This window comes from Hippocampus guttulatus, chromosome 21 (assembly GCF_054856545.1).
Source record: "Hippocampus guttulatus isolate MCC_2025c chromosome 21, RoL_Hgut_1.0, whole genome shotgun sequence".
Taxonomy (NCBI): domain Eukaryota; kingdom Metazoa; phylum Chordata; class Actinopteri; order Syngnathiformes; family Syngnathidae; genus Hippocampus; species Hippocampus guttulatus.
The window spans coordinates 1,692,377-1,712,651 of NC_141281.1; the positions used below are offsets into that span (position 1 = coordinate 1,692,377).

At 47.9% G+C, this 20,275-nt stretch overlaps 3 protein-coding genes across 8 annotated transcripts; 2 read left to right on the top strand and 1 right to left on the bottom strand.

Annotated features, from left to right (window-relative positions):
- Nucleotides 1-401: 401 nt before the first annotated feature.
- Nucleotides 402-1,964, top strand: mos (MOS proto-oncogene, serine/threonine kinase). Its single transcript, XM_086102065.1, has one exon. The coding sequence runs from the start codon at nucleotides 578-580 to the stop codon at nucleotides 1,607-1,609; it is 1,032 nt and encodes a 343-aa protein (XP_085958191.1). The 5' UTR covers nucleotides 402-577; the 3' UTR covers nucleotides 1,610-1,964.
- A 3,126-nt stretch (nucleotides 1,965-5,090) lies between these two features.
- Nucleotides 5,091-8,870, bottom strand: sec22c (SEC22 homolog C, vesicle trafficking protein). The gene is made up of 7 exons (XM_086102596.1): nucleotides 8,721-8,870; nucleotides 7,872-8,074; nucleotides 7,150-7,313; nucleotides 6,903-7,085; nucleotides 6,698-6,816; nucleotides 6,558-6,623; nucleotides 5,091-5,871 (listed from the first exon to the last, which is right to left on the bottom strand). The coding sequence occupies exons 2-7, from the start codon at nucleotides 8,051-8,053 to the stop codon at nucleotides 5,671-5,673; spliced, it is 915 nt and encodes a 304-aa protein (XP_085958722.1). The 5' UTR covers nucleotides 8,054-8,074; nucleotides 8,721-8,870; the 3' UTR covers nucleotides 5,091-5,670.
- On the top strand, nucleotides 8,732-20,183 carry nktr (natural killer cell triggering receptor). 6 transcript variants are annotated; one of them, XM_086102587.1, is made up of 18 exons: nucleotides 8,956-9,062; nucleotides 9,901-9,993; nucleotides 10,205-10,283; nucleotides 11,031-11,105; nucleotides 11,267-11,374; nucleotides 11,565-11,609; nucleotides 13,091-13,178; nucleotides 13,991-14,020; nucleotides 14,087-14,232; nucleotides 14,596-14,815; nucleotides 14,912-15,082; nucleotides 15,189-15,276; nucleotides 15,662-15,810; nucleotides 15,895-18,315; nucleotides 18,716-18,793; nucleotides 18,924-18,986; nucleotides 19,259-19,360; nucleotides 19,687-20,183. In XM_086102587.1, the coding sequence occupies exons 2-18, from the start codon at nucleotides 9,988-9,990 to the stop codon at nucleotides 19,754-19,756; spliced, it is 3,939 nt and encodes a 1,312-aa protein (XP_085958713.1). In that variant the 5' UTR covers nucleotides 8,956-9,062; nucleotides 9,901-9,987; the 3' UTR covers nucleotides 19,757-20,183. The 6 variants fall into 6 exon arrangements, with proteins under 6 accessions (XP_085958712.1, XP_085958714.1, XP_085958713.1 ...); XM_086102586.1 differs by lacking the exons at nucleotides 8,956-9,062; nucleotides 9,901-9,993 and adding an exon at nucleotides 8,732-8,819; XM_086102588.1 differs by lacking the exon at nucleotides 9,901-9,993 and having other exon boundaries at nucleotides 8,915-9,062.
- Nucleotides 20,184-20,275: the final 92 nt, after the last annotated feature.

The following is a 20,275-nucleotide window of genomic DNA, read 5'->3' on the forward strand; positions in this document are numbered from 1 at the left end:
TTTATCCCGTGACATCGTGACATCTGGTTTTGAGTTGAAAACCGTTGCTTCGTTTCCTCGTGACAAATGAAGCATTTTCACCTATCGCGCTAATTTGCCACATTCCATACGGCGTTGGCGTTAACGTACCATTCCACACCATGGTCTATTCAAACTCCAAATACGTGCTGTATGCTCCTATGAACAGACCAGCCTATGCGTGTATGGACGTTTTTTTGTTTTGTTTTTTTCCTGATCGCAATTGACATTTCACAGTGGAAATGACAAGTAAATTAGCTCTTTAAAGAGATTCATCAATACAAATGGAACCAGCAATCAATCAAGAGAAAGTTTGACCGAAATCAGGAAACCTTGACATAGTTGAACTCTGTCGCGTCTACGTGACGTCACAAGCACGCGCCATTCGCTTGTAAAAACGAAGGTGGTATCCCAGTCGTGTATTCGTGTGCTTTTCGTTTGAGAATGCCGCGCATGCAAGTTCTGATAAACGTAAATTGAAAACAGGTGTCGGAATGTGAGACCAGGGCGGTCGATAGAAGCCGTTTCGGAAAAGAGGCACACAGCGCAATGCAATGCAATGCCTTCTCCGGCTCCCCCCACTCGTTTTCTCCCCAACGACATTTTCCCCTCCGTGGACATCGGGACTTGCAGCAGCCCTTTAATCAAACCCTCGTTTGGCTCCACATTACAGGTCCCAAGCCAGCGACTCCAGGGTAAAGTGACCAGGCGCCCGTGGTCCTCTGTCATCTACTGGAAGGAGCTCCACTGCGTCCAGCCCGTCGGCTCCGGGGGCTTCGGCTCCGTCTACAAGGCAAAATACCTCGGGCAGACCGTCGCTTTGAAAAAAGTCAAGAAGTGCGCCAAAAACGAACTGGCTTCTCGCCAGAGCTTCTGGGCCGAACTGAACGCCGCTCACCTTCGCCATCGGAACATCGTGCGGATCATCGCGGCCACGACTTGCATGCCGAGCGACTTTGGAGACGAAAGCAGCATCGGGGCCATCCTGATGGAATATGTCGGAAGCAGGAATCTCCAGCAGCTGATTTACGGCTGCGTGGAGGAGACCCTGGAGCCCGGTTGGTGGCTCGGTCACTCTCTGGACATCGCGCGCGGTTTACATTTCCTTCACTCCCATCTGATCGTTCACCTGGACATAAAACCGGCCAACGTGCTGGTGTCCAGCGAAGGCGCGTGCAAGATCGCAGACTTTGGCTGCTCTGTTCAACTGGAGAGCAAGCGTCAGGCTTCGGATGTCGTTCCGTTGAGTCGCGCCGGTGGCACGTACACGCACACGGCGCCGGAATTGCTCAAGGGCGAAGAAGTCTCTGCTAAATCTGATATCTTCTCGTTTGGGATTACCCTCTGGCAACTGATGACAAGAGAGCAGCCCTACGCGGGGGACAGGCAGCACGTCCTCTACGCTGTGGTCGCTCACCATCTTCGACCCAAAGTTGAGCATCATGCCGCCTTCCAGTCGGAGCCCGGGAGGCTCTGCAAGACTTTGCTCAGCAGATGTTGGGCTGCGCAGGCCTCGACCAGATTCAGCGCCCAAGAGCTGATCGCGCAACTGGAGAATCTGCGTACAAATATCGGACTCGGGAAGATTTGACAAGTATTTTGCTTTGCCGTATTGTATTGTCTCGTTACTGACTGAGGGGGTTGCGCCAAGTGCTTTAAAACGAAGACACTTCATTGTGGCTTTCTTGGAGATCTTTTTGTAATGCGCCCCCGCTGGAAACAAAAAGCAGGAGTCATTTTAAATGTGTGCCTGTCATTTTTCAACGTGCCTTATTCCTGTGAAATCATTTTCATTCCTACCTCGTAACACTGCAACTTATCAGGGCTTGTAACCCTGTGTGCGTTTTAACCCAATGTCTTAATCTTTCAGTGTTCTGTGAATGTTATGCGTTTGTGATGTTGACATTTTACCGACTTACTTTCATTAAATTGGTTTCACAACATTACTTATTGCTGGCTTTCTTAAGTTTTTTCGAAACTATCAAAATGTTTCGTGTAAAAAAAGTGCATATTAGTATTAAGTTGGCAGAAGTTTTTTTTTTGGGTGGGGGGGAGAAGTGACAGTCAAACAGGCCAAAAATCCAGATGTCATCAGCGGGGTGCAACAGAGATAGATTTTAGTTCGAATTAACTTACCAAACACTGCTTGCAAGGCTTTCAATTAATGGAATGACATCCATACCGTCTAAAATAGTTTTATATTTACAAACGATACAGCGGACAATTATTGAATGGGGTAAATGAAAGAAAAGGCTCATCCAGTCAATGGCCGTGTGACGACTGCTTGGTCGCCTGTGAACAGAGAGGACGAGTTGAAGGCGTGCTCAAAGCGCACTCCATACCAGCAGGCGGCGGTAAGGCATCGAAAACGTAATGTGCCAAAGGGAGACACAAGCAAGGCCGCGTGACGAACGGACGGACTGATGTGTCGCTCTTTCAACACAAGTCACGAGCGACCGTCGACATGAGCGATTTAGACGAGACGAGAAGCCACGGAGAGATGGCAAGCTGTGTGTGGCCTAAGGCAAGAAAGAAAGCAGCAGCGAAAGAAGGTGAAGGAACGAGACAGAGAGGAGAAAAAGTTTCAACAAGCGAAGAAGAAAGAGAACTTGTGCCAAGTCAGCATCTGTCTGTCAACTCATACGGTTTAGCCATAGTTCATACGGATTTTGTGGTGAATCTTACGTATATGGCCGTATCGCACAAATCATACGGATTCTGAAAAATTCCGGTTTTTTTTCACCAACTCCAAATGATTTGGAGTTGGTGAAAAAAGTAACGTAGGAATACAACTCTGAACACAGTAATGCCACTAAGTAGAATGATGATTAGACATTAACCAGACATTGTATTATGGAGATCTACAATAAATATCATTGAAAATTTCGTGGGTTTTTTTCTGCCGTTATTTTGACATATAAAATGCTGTGGTATGTTATAAGGATTTTTTTGGTAGTTTATACAGGTTGGCGCTCCGAAAAGTTGACAGGTATGGTCTATTCACAGGTGAGCCAAGTTATTCATACCTGTCAACTCATACGGTTTAGCCATAGTTCATACGGATTTTGTGGTGAATCTTACGTATATGGCCGTATCGCACAAATCATACGGATTCTAAAAATTTCCGGGTCCCCTGCTTTGGTATGTTGTAAGGATTTTTTGCTCTTTATAAGGATTTTTTTGGTAGTTTATACAGGTTGGCGCTCCGAAAAGTTGACAGGTATGGTTATTGACTGGGCGTCGTTTGTCCTTTCTTCCACTTACCTGATGAAATAACTGTCCAAATTATCATTTGTCAAGACGAAAATGTTTTATTCATGAATCAGTGTAACCAGGTGAACCTTACTTAGACGCTTGTAGTGAAGGCTTCCTTGTTTAACAAATGTAGCACTGTCACTTTAAGAGCCACACTAGATCAAAACACGCGGGAACATATGCAGCGTGTGAGAATCAGACCAGTAAGGGTGACAGGAGGGTAGTCGCTGAACTGTGCCCACTGCTTGTCCCAACTTGATACACCCATGGGTCGTCGTAACCCTGGCGATATTCAGGTAATTGGTAACTAGTTTACCATGACGCATGTTAGGTGTTAATTTTGGACAGATGATTAATTAGTTGAATGGTATTTGTAGAGCACAATATCTGGAGTGGTTTGGTTTGGAGATTGAAATCTACCACTAGTGAGTCGTGTGAACAGCTGTACAGCGTAAGTGTTCGCAATGTTATAAGATGTAAATATGTTTTTTTTTGACTGTGAAATTATATGAACTGTGTTATCTGTTCTTTAGAGGGGAGATCATTTGTGTTTGTCCACGTGCTTTGTACACACCCGACACACCGGAACATATCGAGTAAGTGTGGCTGCATCTCAAAACATTGGGTTGTAATGATTATTTGTTCTGCACTAAGAAGTATTGTGGCTTGGAAATAATGTATTTCTATTTCTGTTTCCCTATTAAGCAAGCCACTGCTGTTGTCTATTGTGGCGTAATTGTCTTTAATCTGTTAGATCATTTTCTTTGATCTCTTAGATCCCTTTTCGAACTCTTTTAAAATTCAGTTTACATCTCAGACTTTCATCTTAAAGCTGTACAATTTCTCATTGTTCAGTCGGGAATAAAGCCCACATAAAAATTATTTTGTGGCCAGTTTAGTCTTTCCAGAGACTCGGCTACATCAGCTTTACAGACTGCACGGGTTTCATTTCATTAATTAAAAAGAATCACACAAGTTGACGAAAACGGGCTAACGGAGAAAGTCATCATACAGGCAACGCGTTAGCCAACATACATATCAGCTGAGAGCGGGCTGCATGAGCCATGAGAACGAGAATGAGAGAGAAAAAAAAAACACGGAGTGTGCAGGCAAGGAGTCCAAAGAAAAGGAAGCGGCACGAGAGTAAAGAGAAGGGAGAGTAAAGAGACCTTTACTCGGGTGACCAATCCCTGTCCTTTATACTTTGGTATTCATTTCTCTCATGAAATAGTTGACTACTTTGTCGAGGCTACATCATATCACTCAAGTCAACACATTTGCAGACTCTTATGCATTGGAATGAAGACAAATGTAAGTAACATAAAAAACGTCAGTGGTCATGTCAACCTTGCTTCATCAAATCATTGCTTATTTTATCGATTGCAAAAACTACAACATAAAATATCACGTGAGATTGTTTTCCATCACGTGGTCGGCATTTGTGTGTCTTCCGTTGTGGAGTTCGAGAGCTGGACGTGAAGCTAGCTTTCCTTTCTTCGTTCATTGTGTGTGTGTGTTTCTAAAGTGCATACGTTCTCATCAATCTTTGTTGAAATTCAGGAGCAAAGACAACACGGTGACAAAGTGGCCGTCATCAAACAGGATCCTTGCCACATAAGACACCGTTTCATCCAACAGGTAGGTGAGTCATATGGCAAAGACCTTGTGAAGTTACAACACTGTTAAAGGAGTCAGAATCATGAAAAACTAAATGGTTATTCTTTTCGAGATGAACTTTTTATTGTTTGCTACTCATTAGCGCTTGTATTTTAACTGGGAGGTGAACTATATTTAGTCCAATGAAAAAGTGACAAGGGTAAAGAGAAATAAAAGATTTTATTGATGACAGGTCACTTGGCTGCCGCTGCTCAACCCGTATTGTTTTGTGTTTTTTGTTATTGTAAAGTGTCCTTGGGTGTCTTGAAAGGCGCTTATAAATAAAATATATTATTATTATTATTATTATTACTTCAGCCACAGCAAATCATAAAACAAAACCCAATTTTTGAAAAGAACAATACACAACAGCTGTTTTGAAATCTTTTGCTACCTGCCTTGGAACATGAATGACAACATACACGTAATTTTATCATCAATGCGGATGGACATGTTGCAACAGTTCAAGTAGTAGCAATTATTATTCTTTTTTTAAATCAGAAATTACCAGTAAATAAATAGACCCGCAAAGCTAAGTAAACATTGCGACTACCATAAATAATTGGAAGCTGGGCTCCGATATGCAGCAATCGTCATACGTGGAAAGACAAGAAACACAACCCTTGAAATAAGTGCTTTCAAATTCTTCGTAGCCGTCGTAGTATTCCTCCACCCGACAAATGGCCTTTTTGAGGGCTGTATAAAACGTCATCAAAGTACGGTAGAAAAGGTATCGACGCGTCAGACCCTGCAGTCGGGGCTCCCATCCTGGACTTTACGCCGGAAGGTGAGCGCGGTGGACAGCGACGCTACGCCGACGTGAAAGGCTATCTGCAGGACGTTCCTCAACTCGCGCAGGAAGACGTTGCATAGGATGATGGCGCTCAGCAGACCGAGGGACTTGGCTGCTTTTAGGCGGGAGTGGAAGATGTACAAGTGACACTGCGGGGACGGGGGAAAATGGGCAAATTTGAAGTGTGACATATTAACAAGGAGTGCTGTCGACTGTTAATAGAAATGGGCGGAGAAAGGTCCTGGCCAGCTATGGCTTGATCATGAAGATGGTAAATGAAAAAGAAAAAGAAAAACCCTGGGCAACATTGGATCTCTTTTGGATGTGCTCGCCCTGTCACAACCATGTGTAAGCAGCTTCTGATGGGTCAAAGCCTTTGTCACGATAAAGAGTGTCACAAAAGAGAGAAATGGTGACCGAGAAGTAGGAGCCATGTCCGCACATAAACACGCACTTGCGCACACGCCACTAAGTACTACTACTGCCGTATCAAATTGCCTGCAAATAGTTTGTAAGGTCCGTCAAATGTTAAATTGTTACACTGGTGATTCACTGTCAATCCATGATGCCATCAAAAGCACATTTTCATGGTGGTTGTTGATATTTTACAGAAGAAAAGGACCCTGCCGGGGTCAATGATCATTTCCGATCAAGAATGTTTTCTGGGTTTCTTTTTTTTTTGGTCCAGAATAGGTGCTTTGGTTGAAAGCAACCCATTTGGTATACGGCTGATGGAAAAAGTGAGAAACGAACTTCGAATTGGCTGGCACTCAAGAGGTTCTTTTTTTGAAAATGGCTGGCGTTGAGAGAGTTAACATGACCAAAGTGCATTTACCTGCAGCAGGCAGCAAAGGAATGCCACGAGGAATGCCACGACGTTGCGCATGCTGTCGTCGTCTTCCTGCGCCAAGAGGAACGCTCACTTTTTGCTACTTTAGCCCTTTATAAAAACTGCAGTCAAGCACTGGCTAATACCTGGAATGTATATTCTATGAGGTGCACGCCTCGGATGACGTTCAAGGACGCACACATGATGTTGAGGACCAGCGAGAGAATGCCAGGCGCCGTCACCGGTTCCAATTTTACACTCTGGCCTGGAAAAGGAAGAAGAAATCATCTCGCATCAATCCACCCAAATAAATGCGGCAAGAGGATGGAGAGCAGCGGGGTGGAAGCATACCAGAGGTAGCCAATTGCTCCTCCGTGTGACCATTTGCAGCGCCGTTCGTCAGCTCGAGCTCCTCTAGGGTGAGAATCTGAGGCGGGCGGAGCCGCAGGTCCTCCTGGACTTCCGCCAAGGTGACCTGGAGGGCTGGGCCGCCCTTGCGGTTGTACTGCCGTTTCAGCTTCTGAATTGCGCTGTCTGTGTGTGGCACCCGGGGAAGATGTGAAGAAGAATGCCCCAACTTCTCTTTTCCTCAACTTACCAAACTCCAAAAATAGATATGGTCTGTCTGCCAGCGACACAACACTGGCATTGTAGCAGGCTGTGAATTCCCAGCGTAGGTCTTCCAGGAAGCAGAAGGCCATCGCCGCGGGAATGCTCCAGTGGCACACGCTCATGTAGGACACTCCTTCTGAAGACACCAAGCTGAGCAGGGGACGGGAGCACAAAAACAAGGTGTTTAGTTTCCCTCCGCGCCCCCCTGCCACCCACCCCACCCCCACAATATTTTACACACACACATATATATCAGTAAATATGATGCAAATCTGCAGGTGCCGAACCGTGTGTATGCAGGGGTACGGGGACTGTAGTTAAGTAAAGCAAAGCGTGGCGAGCCACTGTTGCCTGCCCAACGCATGCAATTTTTCATGACAAATACTACATTTCAGTGTAGGAAGCTTCATCGAGCCGACGATACGGTCCTTGTTTTCTCTCTCTCTATATCGTTAGAATGACAGTAGCTGGAGCAATCCACTTATTACTTAACAATCGTGCCATGTTGTTTGTGGTTCAATAATAATAAACCTTTTTTTTTTTAATTGGAGTACAGCGCATGTAGTCAATACATGATTCCCGATTAAAAATAAAAAAGACAGCAGGGGTAGCAGTGTTTCCATTGCAGTGAAAGGGATTTTTTTGTTTTTCTCCCAATTATCCAGGTACGTCGCTTTAGCGCATCGCTCGGTGTGTGTCAGGCCTTACTAGATATTGAGCTCTTGACCCTTGACCGCGGCTCTTTCCGGGAAGAGCGCCAGTGCCCTACTGATGGTCCTGAGCTGCCGCTTCCTCTCCTGCAGCTCTCGGTTGTACTCGAAGTCGGTGGAGGCGGACAGGGGGAGTCCATCCCTCACCCGCGCCACGAAGGCAAAAAGGATCAGAGACATGATCCATGAGTGCTTTTATGTCTGCGGAGACGGGAAAAGAAAAGACAATGCTGACAAGATCAAATAAAGGTCAAGCATGAAATAGCATTAGTAATAAAGAACGGTGCGACGCTGCTACTAAGTTATTTCAGGTTTCTGTTTAAAAAAAGAGACTTGATACAGCGAAAATCACAACTTCAATATCGATAATAAAATATACAATTAATGTATTCAAAATAAAATGAATTATGATCTTAGAATCTAATAAGAATAAAACAATATACAGTAATAGCAAATTTAGGTAAAAATGACATCAAACTAATTGCGATCCAATGTGACTGTATAAAATGCGACACTAGGGCCGGTAATAGCAAGAATATTTGAAGCGTTCAAAACAATATGGAGCTAAAATTGAAAAAGTTGTAAATAGCTTAGTGCCTTTTTACGCCATCTAAAAAAAACATCCCAAAAAAATTTCAAAAGAAAAAAAATGTGTTAAAGAAAAAATATAAATGTGGATTTAAGACTTGGATCAGCCTTAACTTTTTTCTGACTTAACAAAAAATAAAATGCATTGAAAATACTCCGGATGAACACGTAAAGGTATGAGCCTAAATACGTGTAGTAAATATGGGTAGATTTCGATCATATCGAGATGCAAGCGGTATTTTGAAGGTGCAAACCTTACCTCATGATCATAAAGCTTTCATTCTGCCACCTTGCCACTTGGCTTACTTAGCTGACTACGCCGCCGGTGAAAAATAGCACACCGATGTCCCGAGCTACGGTTGGTATATGATTGTTTTGCGTGATCACAAATTGAAAACGAACTCCCGATAAACCTGTTATTACGTGTGTTATTAGAAGGTCGGCTGCGCACGCGTAAGATAGCACAAATAAAGCTACGCGGTACGGCGACTCGAGGGGGACAAAAGTGTTTCGTGACTCTAGTGCGGCCGGGAACTACCCAGGGTGCTAACCAGTTAGCACAAGCGTTCCTTCGGTAACTGCAGTTAATTGAGCTACGCAGGTTTGTACGATACTCTTTCCTTGATATAGTTCCCGCGTATGAGTCGCCGCGGCGTGGTGGTAGCTCCGCAAAAAAATGTTTGAAAATAGCCGCTAGGCATTGAGTCGCTTAGTCGTCGCTTTGAACGGTCCACGAGCTTTAGCTCGTGCTCTATTTACATTTGCTTTCATCAATGGGAGTCGTAACCGAGCGGGATTTATGTCGCGCGCCGACAGCTTCGTAAGACGTGAGTGTGTCGTGTTGGCGGATTTTCAGGTGACGTGAAACGGTCAATCGAAGCGCGACACTTGTTGATATGCCGTGCTAATCTATTTGTAGCCTTCATTCTAAAATGGAGGTCCTTTGTGGTCTATGATTAGAAGAAACGTGTGTGTATGAAAACGGGATAGGCTTGAACTATGGATGCTTTGCATCGTCGTTGGCCGCTCGGGCGCTTCATTTTGCTTCCCCGCTCTAGAAGCTCAAAGTCGCCTCGATGTGGGCTTTTCCGGTTTACCTCGTTGCGCGGTCTATCTGCAATCGTCATATCTGACGTGAATTAATTGAATTGACATTTCATTCGTATGCACCGGTGGTTCTCGAGCTTTCATTGAGTCAAGGAACATCTCGCTTAACAATAGGGAACAACACCAGTGAAAAATGTACCTAAAGTAGATTCGCTGACGTGATGATCTCATCTCACTTTTCTGACAATTTAACGAATACTCATTGTGAAATGTAGTTTGTTGATTTCGGTACGAAACAACTTCTCTGTCGTATGAACGACACCAGGTCGATCGCTACCCGCTTTAAAATGTCATTATGGAAGAGCGTTCAATTGTTCTGGTTGTCACAATAGGCCACTGGGTGTGGATGAACGAGAAGATTTGGGGACCAAGAATTCGGTGAAATTCGATCGTTTTCTGCGGCGCACCTGGATGAAATTATGAAGGCACGGTGGTTGGGATTCACGCGCAGCGTGCATGCAGGCGCGTCCCCCCCTTTTCCCCTTTCCCCTCTCTCTTTGCATCACCAACGTGCCCCCTCCCATCTGCCTCCACCTCCTCCGTCCGCCAGATTTTTCCAGCTGTTCCCCGTCCACTGACGCAGACAAATCTGAACGCGTCTATGGTTTTTTTTTTTAGATTTTTCTGTGCTTTTAGGTCACCGGGACTTTGATCACGATGGGGGTGAAGGATCGCCCGCAGTGTTACTTTGATGTGGAGCTCAACCGGGAGCCAGGTAATTAAGGTCTTTCTTTGTGTTTCTCATGAGTTTGCTCTCAGGAATTCCATTGGCTTCTGCTTAGAGAAATTAGGGCTGTGCAATTATTCTAAATTCGATAATTGGGGTTCATATTTTTCAGAATCGAGCAGCTCTATTAGAAACGGCTGTGTTTATTCTTCTTCCAGAAAACGCACAATATTTTACTCGCTAAGCACCACGTGCTGCGTCCTTGATGACAGCTGAAGTGTCCTTTCGTAACAGAAGGCACAGAAAGGTCCCGATAGACCCGAACGAGAACAGAAAGTCGTTTCTGGTTACTTGAGGCGGCCCTCGTCGCCGCTCCCAGCTTAGATTTCCGTCAATTAACTCTACGGATGTACTAACAAGACCAGTTTATTCACCTCAGGCTAAAATGTTTTGATTCCCGAGGGAGGGCCTAAGCTACCCCCGACAGCGTCTTTCGCTTCAGCTCTTGAGTGTAATCAGGTTTGCGTGTTTTGTTTTCAAGGCCAATTAAAAGTGTCAACATATAGAGCTCTGTTCTCCACCGATGGTTGTTTTGATTGCGCCGTAATGAAAACAGATGATGACTGATTTGCCTTTCACACAGCGGTCATTTATCTGCCAGGCTTCGAATACGCCCCCGCCGTCCCCTTTCGGCAACACGGGAAAAGCCGCTTGCTCCACGAAAAGGGGCTTCTGTGTGGAAGAGTCTCCTCTTACGGCTTTTCGGAAACTGATCAGACTCCTTTTGTTTTGCAGTTGGGCGAATTGTCTTTCAACTGTTTTCTGACATTTGTCCCAAGACCAGCAAAAACTTTCTGTGTTTGTGCACTGGTGAGTAACTAACCTCTCCACTCCCGCCCTAACACTGACAAAGAAACATCTGAAGCGATAACCGTCATCATCAGATAACGCTCGTAAAAAAATTCCTACCCCGACTCGTAGGTCGTGTGTTGTGCGAGATCTCACTGGCAGTGCTCCTTTTTTCCTTGCAGGTGAAAAGGGAGCCGGCAAAATAACAGGCAAAAAGCTGTGCTACAAAGGCTCCACATTTCACCGAGTTGTAAAGAACTTTATGATCCAGGGCGGCGACTTCACCGAAGGTGATGACGACACCGTCCGTCTCCTTTAGTCGGCTCGGCGCGAGCGCCCCACTTATTTCGTGGTTGGAAATATTCATCAAGCCACGAGATGACGTTGGGGCACGGGCTGCAAGCGACACGTTGTGCTAAAGTGTACATTTGTCGGCATCCACGTCACTTGTTTCGTCTCACACGTGTCGCCGCTTCACAGGAAACGGAAGAGGAGGAGAATCCATTTACGGAGGCTACTTTGAAGGTAATTGGCAATCGAATGACACCGTGATTTCGTCTCCTCAATATTTAATTTGAATTGAAACGGTTTCAGCATGAAAAAAAGAGTTGCATGCAAATATGAGGTCATTCTGAGATGATGGGTATCAAGAATCGTGCGTTGTTTTTGTGCAATAATGTCTGTACACTGCCGGTCAAAAGCAGGAGGGAAGACGGCGCAGATTTTCCAGCTATGTAGCGATGTCATGCTTTGCTACAATTCACGCTTTTGTATGTCGCTCCTTTTTCGGTTCGGCGCAGTGCAGGAACAAAAAAACAAGGACACAACTGCTTTTCATGACTGGAAATTGGGGCTGATTCTTTGGAATTTAATTTCCAAAGACCCTATGAGCAGTATATTCTCCAATACAGATCAACAAAATGTGGACAGTAAAAGGAAAAAAAAAACCCAAAACATTTTTTTACATAATCATCCCTTTATCTTTACATCCCTTACATAATCTTTTCTTCTTGGAGGATCGCAGCCTCTTTTTAGCACGCGAACAATGCAGAGCGGTGCATCATTCCCATTTTGAATACGGTGTCAATTGTTATTGCTTTGGCGCCATGATGTCCGCTCGCCAGAAGCCGAGCCGCACCGCGTTTGTTTACTCGGTTGCGTGCGGCTGGAGCGCAAGGCAGTCACATTTCCCGTCTCCACACGACCAACCAAACATTCTGCGCTGGCATATCTGAGCGCGTAGGGAAATTCCGGGACCTGTCGCCGTCGTCTGCTTCTGGCCGGTAGCGTACTTGCATTTCCCCGCCGGCCTTACTGTGCGGTTTTGTGTACAGTCGAGCGTGAGTGGGCTTTTCTTGACCAGAATCCGCATGGGCAGTAGGCGTTCTCTTTTTTTCTGAATCATCTTGCCTAAAATTTTCCACCGTTATTCTTGTATTTGTAGAGGGGTCTTTTGCAAAAATGAGAAGGTAAGCCCATGTACACGTGCCCACACTGTGCCCTCCATCGCCGCCTGCCCTCCGACCGTATTTTTGTGCCGGGAGCGGGCACAGCTGCCCCCATTCCTGACGCGCGGCCCGCTCACATTTCTGTTTGTCTTCCATTGTTCATTGAAAGCTGCGAGGTTGCCGCCGCGCACTCCCTACGAGTACCGCAACGGCACGACCGGATTTAGATGGGCAGCGTTGATCGTTTTTATCATTGATGTGTGCCCAAGTCCTCCAGACTTTAGAAATGCTTATTTCTCCCCCAGTCGTCAATCAGTTGACCCCCCGACCCCCTCCCTCCTCCATTCGCAGCTGAATTTTGAACCTCTTTTTTACGGAAGGGCTGGCGGGGCGAGGTGATCACTTCTCTGTTTGACGGATGACAGCTTTCGCTTCTGTTGCATTTGCCGTCTTGGGCTCAAGATTCATCTGAACTAAAGTTGCTGGATTGTGCTGCTCACACAACGTGCCCCCTCCTTGTTTTTTGTTTTGGTTTTTTTTTTCCTCTCGACCTGACAGATGAGAATCTCACTCTCAAACACGACCGGGCCTTCCTGCTGTCCATGGCCAATCGCGGCAAAGACACCAACGGTTCACAGTTCTTCATGTGAGCATCATTCTTTGACCTAAATCCCCCAAAGTCCAACATTCTAATGACAGATGTGATAGCAGCTGGTTATCGTTGCTTCTGACAAAGTGCCACTTTTTGCTGTCTTGTTCCTTAACCTGCTTGGGCATTGACAACACCCCCCACCCCCCCTTTCCCCTTCTATGTGTAGTTTAGAAATGCTAGTACAGAGAAACATCGATTCAAACCTTTTTTTACCCACAAATGTGTTACATTTCTTCTCTTGCCGTTTTTTTTGTGTAAAATTTACAGAAACTCTAGCGTCCTGCCCTTCCAAGGTAATGTGTCTCCAAGGCTGTGCTTTTCTCTCTCTCTCTCTCTCTCTCTCCCCCCGAACCCCCTCTCATGACTACAGTATTACCAAGTAGTCATTTGCATCTACAAACATTTTGCAGAGTGCTTACTTTGGATGTGAACAACAGTACAGGTAGTCCCAACTGGCTTGAGGTGTCCTATTCCAGGGGAACCACCGCAGCCAATATAAAAAAAAAAAATTATGTGAACTTGAACCAAAATTCTCTGGAAAATCTCATGAGTGTTCAAATCTGCCAAAGGCGTTCAACTTCTTGTAAAGGTTTTGTTTGAATTCAACAAGGAAAATTCACAATCGATTTGCAATCCAATCCCCTGGACCAAAAGGTCTGTTGTGTGTCTTTTCCCATTGTAAAATACCGCCTGGCTTTGTCCAATTTCCCTTTTCGTTTTCACTCTTGTTCTCCTTTGTTCTCTTTTTGTCACGCTCGTCATCTCGCGGTCGACGGATGCGCATTGCTTGGCTTTCGCACCAGCAGCACGACCAAGATGGCACCTCATCTTGACGGGTATGTCGCCGCCGCATTTTGCATTCGTTGTTTAGTGACTGACACCTGACTTTCTGCATACTTAAGAGTCCACGTCGTCTTCGGCCTCGTCATCTCCGGCTTTGAGGTGATCAAGAAGATCGAGGGGCTGAAGACTGATTCGGCGAGCCGACCGTATGCCGACGTCCGGGTGGTGGACTGCGGACAGCTGATCGTCAAGTCCGCTAATGACGGTCAGTCAAACCTTCTAATGACGCGATCGACTGCTGGATGCGTTGTTTACTCGCTGACCAAGAAAAAAAGGGGGCGGGGAAGCTGCTCAAAATGCCCATCAATTGCCCTCATTCCGGAGCGACCCGCTTTCGCTAACCCTGTCGAGGACCCGACAGGCCAGCCTGAGGCTTTCCACCTGAAATTGGTCAGAGGAGGAGTGAATGTGCGCGACGTGGGGCTGTTGCTTGACGTCAGCTTCTTGCCTGCCCTCCTCCCCGGCGTAGGGCCGCATAACCTCCTTTTCCGCTCTTGCATCCGCCGCCGACCCCCGTGCGGTTAAGCTCGGTCACCCAGTTCTGCATTCTTTTCTTTTTTTTTTTCAGTTCTGGAAGGCAAAAGGGTCAGGGCGTCGCATTCTGCCGACTCCTCGCTCAACTCCTCTGACTCGTCATCTCTAAGCTCCTCTTCCGAGGCGTCCGAGAGCGACTCTGAAAGGTCCGCGCGTCGCAAGCACAAGAGACACGGAAAGAATAAACGCTCCAAGAAGCGGAGGAGGCCGCCCAACGCGGAGAAGACTGTCGACCTCGAGTTGTCCAAACACAGGTGAGAGCGTCTCAGTTATTTGTTCTCATTCCATGAAACAAATCACTCGTGGCTTGGTTGGAGTAAAAAAAAAAAAAAAAAAAAAATGCCCTCAAGCTCTCACCACCCCGCCGAAGAAGAGATCGGAGATGCCGATATGGAAGATGAGAAGGAGCACCGCGGGAAGAGGGAAAAGCCCGTTGTCCGACCGGAGGAGATTCCGCCTGTTCCCGAGAACCGTTTCCTGCTGCGGCAGGACACCCCGGCCCAAGAGAACAAAGTGGAGACGTCAGTTCACGCTGGATTCAATTCTCATCTCCAAAATTGCTTGTCGTCGAGATTAAAAAAAGAAAGTGATTTATTTTTATTTTTTTTATTGTTTTTGTTTTTTCAGAGTTGAGAAGCAAGAATCCACAGTTGAAGCCGAGCCCAAACCAGCAGTCTCTAAGTCTGGACGGAAAATCCGAGGCCGAGGCACAATTGTGTGTTCATTCATGTTCTCTTCATAAAAAAAAAAAAAAGCTTCAGTTGCCGTTAAACCCGTCCGTGTATTCTATCAGTAGTTCCCAGACACCCCTTTTATCTTCTTCAATGAGCAATTAGCACAACACCACGACCCCCGCACACGTTGATGATCAGCCCGGCGTCTATTCAGGCTGTGACCGGTCCGCGGTGTACCCCGCCTCTCGCCCTGAGAAAATAGAGTTGTTCTTGTAGCAGATTGCTTTCTGCCCTTTTAATCTCCCACCTTCAGAAGTGGGGAGTTGAAGTCCCCGCGTTAGATCCATGTAGATTTGAAGCCCGATCCAAATTTGCCGCGCGGAGCCACCTCCCTCATACGACGAGGTCTTGTCGGTTTGTCCGCAGAGGTACCACACCCCCACCAGGTCTAAATCTCGATCTGCATCCGTGGGCGAGAGAGGCAGCAGTGAAACTCCGCCCCACTGGAAAGAGGAGATGATGCGGACTAAAGCCTATCAGCCTCCCAGTGTTGAGAGATGGAGCAAAGGAGAACAGTACGATACCATTATAAAAACACGAAACACGTTTATGATCAGGTTTGTGACCTAACGGACTGAAATGCCTGTGCCTTAACGCAGATTGGACAAGAGAAGCGAGACGGCATGGTCCAGGTCCTCCGAGCGTTCGTCAGGCCGTAGTTCGGAGATGTCCAGCCCGCCACGGCTCCTTAAAAAAGAGAAGAAGAGGGGCAAGCATAAGAAAAAGGCCAAAAAACGTAAGCGCGGGAAGAAGAGGAGCTCCAGAAGCAAACATCAAGACGGGGAACGCTCGCCCTCCTCAAGACGGCTGAACGTCAGAACGCCTCGCTCCTCTCCGAGTCGCCGTTGCACGAGAGGGCGGTCCTCTGTGTCCAGATCTTGCTCCCGATCGCGCATATCCAGTCGCTCCAGATCCAGGGCAAGGTCTTACTCCTATTCACGGTCCAGAAGCCTGTCCCGCTCAAGAAGCGGCTCCCGGTCTCGATCTCGCTGCCGGTCCTACTCTCGATCCAGGTCCAGACACAGGTCCGCGTCGTTCACGCCAAGCAGAAAGAGGAGTTTATCCAGATCGCCGAGAAAGGGGAAGTCCAGCAAGTCCGGAGCAGACTCCCCCGTCCATCTCCCCGGGAAGCTCTTGGATAGCAAAGTTACACCAGGATCCAGAATGCTGACTGCGCCGGTCCCGGAAAAAGTCCCTGTGATCCCGCTCAGCGATAGCCCGCCTCCCTCCCGCTGGAAGCCAGGTCAGAAGCCCTGGAAATCATCCTACATCCAACCTCCGGACAGCAAGGCCCAAATAGCTCCGGTGAACGTTTCTTCCATGGGGCAGGCGGCTTCGGAGAACGCTCCGACTTCAGTTCAGGAGACGTTAGTGCAGAGCGACTCCGAAAGGGCCAAGCACGGCGCACGGCGCTCGCCCAGCAGATCCTCTCCAAGCAAGTCCGACAGCCGCTCAAGAAGCCGAAGCGCCTGCAAGTCCACCTCCGGATCCCGTACCAGCAGCAGATCGGACTCCGCGCCCTCAGAGCCCGAGAAGAAGAAATGCCTCGACAAACATTGGAGAAAGTATTACCGATCTCTGAAGAGGATAAAGCGGATGGACAAGTACATTTCGAGCGCCGCTGCTCACGAGGTCCCGTCGGTGAAGAAAGCGGGCGTCGAGCCGAGTCCTGATAAAGTGGGTCAAGAGCAACGAGGCTCTCCGGACCAAGAGACAAAAAAGTACAGTTCGATGCAGACGGATAGCTTGGTTCACAAATCCGGATGGGACAGTGACAGCGATAGGGTGAGCCAAAGCAACGGTGATTTCCTGTCAAAGCCTCAGAAAGCGCCCGGCCACATCCCTGACAAGAAGACCTCGGGCCTCACCGGGTGGAATTCCGAGAGTGAGTCCGAAAGCATCGCCACCAGGCCACCGGCGCTATCGGAGAAAGAGGAAGGCGAAGCCAGTTCCGAGTCGGAGCGGGAAACCGACAAAATGCCCTCGAGCGCCGGGCACGCCGACGCTTCCGCCCCGGCGCGGGCGAGCACGCCGACGGCTGCCGACCCGGAGAAGCACAAGAGCAAGAGGAAGTCCAAACGGAAGCGCAAACGCAAGAGTCGAGGAGAGGGCAAGAGCGGCTCCCGCCACGCGAGGGACAAGAGCAAGAGACCCAAAAAGAAACGGCAGAAGATGAAGGAGACTTTTCATTGGCAGCCGCCTCTCGAGTTTGATGAGGAGGAAGACGAAGACGACGCCAAGAAGGAGAAACGTAGCCCGGTGGCCGCGGTCGTCAACAAGGACCACGGCGTCACCTCTTCCAACAAGAATCCTAATAAAGAGGAAAGCGGGCCTCCGACGAGGGCCAAAGAATCGAGTCATAAAAGCACCAAAGCATCGGAGCCTCGGCATCAGCTGTCGAACAGGAACGGAAGTAACACATGCGGGGCGAAAGAGCCCAACTCTGCGGACGCCACGGACATCTGCGCTCCCGAGCATGACGCCGCGGGCGCCCCTGAGAAAGCCCTGAAAAGTGGCTCCCGGGTGGCCGCCAAGGCAAGCAAAGCTGCCCTAGCGCAGCCGCAAAGCCTCGAGCCGCCCCCTGTCGCCGCCGTGGATACGGACCAGCCCACCAGCGCCGTCGTTCATTTCAAATGGAGGCCCTTGAAAGGAATGGCTTTGCTCCAGAACGTGGGCGCGGCGCAGCTCGTGACCCACAACGCGCACGCTCAGCACAGCCACCTGGCCAGCGTTCAGGGAGTGCGAATGGAGATCAAGAGCAAGAACCGGGTCCGACCAGGATCGCTCTTCGACGAGGTCCGCAAGACCGTGCGCCTCAACCGGAGGCCCGGGAACCGGGAGAGCTCCGGCGAGGAAAGCTCCCCCTCGGCCGGGGGAACCCGGGACGACTCCCCGAGGAAGTCGCGCTCGGCCGCCCGCGGCTCGCGCTCGACTTCCAGTCAGCGCTCCCGCACCCGAGACTGGTCGCAGTCCTACAGCAGGTCCGGGAGTCGATCGCGCAGCTCCAGCTACTCCTCCAGGTGAGAGTCCGCATGGTTTGAATTCATCTGTTGCGCGCCAGCGGTAAAGCTAGCAAAAAGCACCGGGCCGTTCATTTAGAAAATAAAAGAAGCGAGCGGCGTTGCAAACGCAATCCATCAAAGCGTTTGACCGAGCCTTTTTGGCATGTGGAACGAAGCGTCGATGTTTGAGGATTTACGACAAGGAGGTAGCAATAACTACGAGTACCCTTCTCACGCTGGATCACGCTACAACTGTGGACTGACACAAGTATGATTCCAAATGTCTCCACTAAAACGGAAGTCTTCATATGCCGAAAATGTTTTTTTATTGATATGTGCCGATGACGACATTTGCGAGAAGCGCAGGGAACGCTGTTTCGTGGAAGACGTTAACAACAGAGTTTGTTCTCACTTTCAGAAGTCGTAGCAGGAGTCGCCGCAGGCACGCGCGCCAGCGATCCCGCAGCAGCACGTACGGAAGCTACAGGAGCCACAGGTGCGCCCTGATTTCATCGGTTGTGATTTGTTGAATTGGTTTTTTTTGGGGTTTATTTTTTAAATGTCTAATGTGCCGGCGTGTTTCTCGCGCGTCGTTTCAAACCTGCCTCTTTCTGCCCCCCTGTCAGCCGGACGTACAGCAGAAGTCACACCAGAAGTCGCTCCTATAATTACCGCAGCAGGAGATCCAGGTGGGTTGGGTCTTTCCAGTGGATTCCCTTGTATTCCTGGACCTGAAATATTTACTTTAACGAAGACGTGACTACTGCGCTAGTGACGAACGACGGAATATTATGGTCGCACCGCCGCCGTGGGAATGGAAACACTGTTGTAAACCCAGATGCCTTTGGCCTTTGTATTTGAGCTTTCCAAATGGGCTTGAAAATAACCCGACATGTTCTACGAGTCCATGTAAAATACCAAACGATAAATGATGACGTGACTTGGGATCTTTCCCCAAAAGGTCCGCCTCCTCTGACAGCTATTCCAGCCGCAGTCGAAGCGGGAGCCGGACGCGAGGGCGGCATAGAAGCCACAGCTACCGAAGTCCACGCCGCGGGTCGCGGTAAGATCGTCGATCCTCAAAGAAATGTGTCACTTGCTAATTTCAATTTAGAAAGCCTTGTGTTATTGTTATTAGTAGTAGTCGAAACAAATGGCGATTAAATTGTGCTTTCAAATGTTTTTTTCCCTTTTTTTTTTAACCAGAAGCAGGATTGTCATAAGGTATTGTCATGATACAAATGATTAACAATGCATCAGAGTAGGTAATGCTGCTAAAAATGTTTTGGGAAACATTCTAGAATTTTTTTTTTTTAACTTTACAATTTACAATGCTGTCTTTGAACTCATGTGACATGCTCGTCAAAATGTGTCGTTAACACTGCGCAGGTCCTCGCGCTCGTCCAGTCGCAGCTGGTCCAGGCGACGGAGTCGCAGCCGGAGCAGCCGCTACAGCTGAGACAAATCATCGTCAGCGACCCGCCGCTCTGTTACAGGCCAGTTACGAAAGCTCCCAGAGGAACCGAAGCTTCTCGGCCGTTTTCCGCAGTGTTTCGCGACTGTGCTCCATGCTTAGAAATGAATGTAATACATCAAGAATAATTGTACAGTAAGACCAGCTAAGAATAGCGCAGTCCTAGACCATTTGGATGCTAATCATACTTGAAGGGAGGGAGGATGTTAATTGGAATTATCTAAACCCCCCCCCCCCCCCCCCCCCCCTTCTTTGGGACATATACTGTAGTTCCAGCTGTCGTGTTCGGATTTAGGTGGCAGTTTTAATTGACGTTGTATCACGAGTGGAGTTACTGTGCTGAAAGTGTGGTGAATGAAGCTTTTTGTTTTGAACAATGTTGATGCTCAATAAATACCACTTTTGCTCGTGAGTTCCTAAACTGTCCAATGCTGGCCTCTAGCGGTTGGAGCTAGACAAAGACAATTTCATCCAACTCCACACATTTTGCACCCCGGAAGTAGA

Coding starts and splice junctions, on each gene's coding strand:
- mos (XM_086102065.1), top strand. CDS start 578: ATGCCTTCTCCGGCTCCCCCCACTCGTTTTCTCCCCAACGACATTTTC.
- nktr (XM_086102586.1), top strand. Junction 13,179..13,990: donor AACGGTTCACAGTTCTTCAT/GTGAGCATCATT, acceptor TCGCACCAGCAG/CACGACCAAGATGGCACCTC. Junction 18,316..18,715: donor AGCTCCAGCTACTCCTCCAG/GTGAGAGTCCGC, acceptor TCTCACTTTCAG/AAGTCGTAGCAGGAGTCGCC.
- sec22c (XM_086102596.1), bottom strand. CDS start 8,053: ATGTCTCTGATCCTTTTTGCCTTCGTGGCGCGGGTGAGGGATGGACTC. Junction 6,624..6,697: donor TCATAGAATATACATTCCAG/GTATTAGCCAGT, acceptor CTCTTGGCGCAG/GAAGACGACGACAGCATGCG. Junction 5,872..6,557: donor TCCTTTGCTGCCTGCTGCAG/GTAAATGCACTT, acceptor CCGTCCCCGCAG/TGTCACTTGTACATCTTCCA.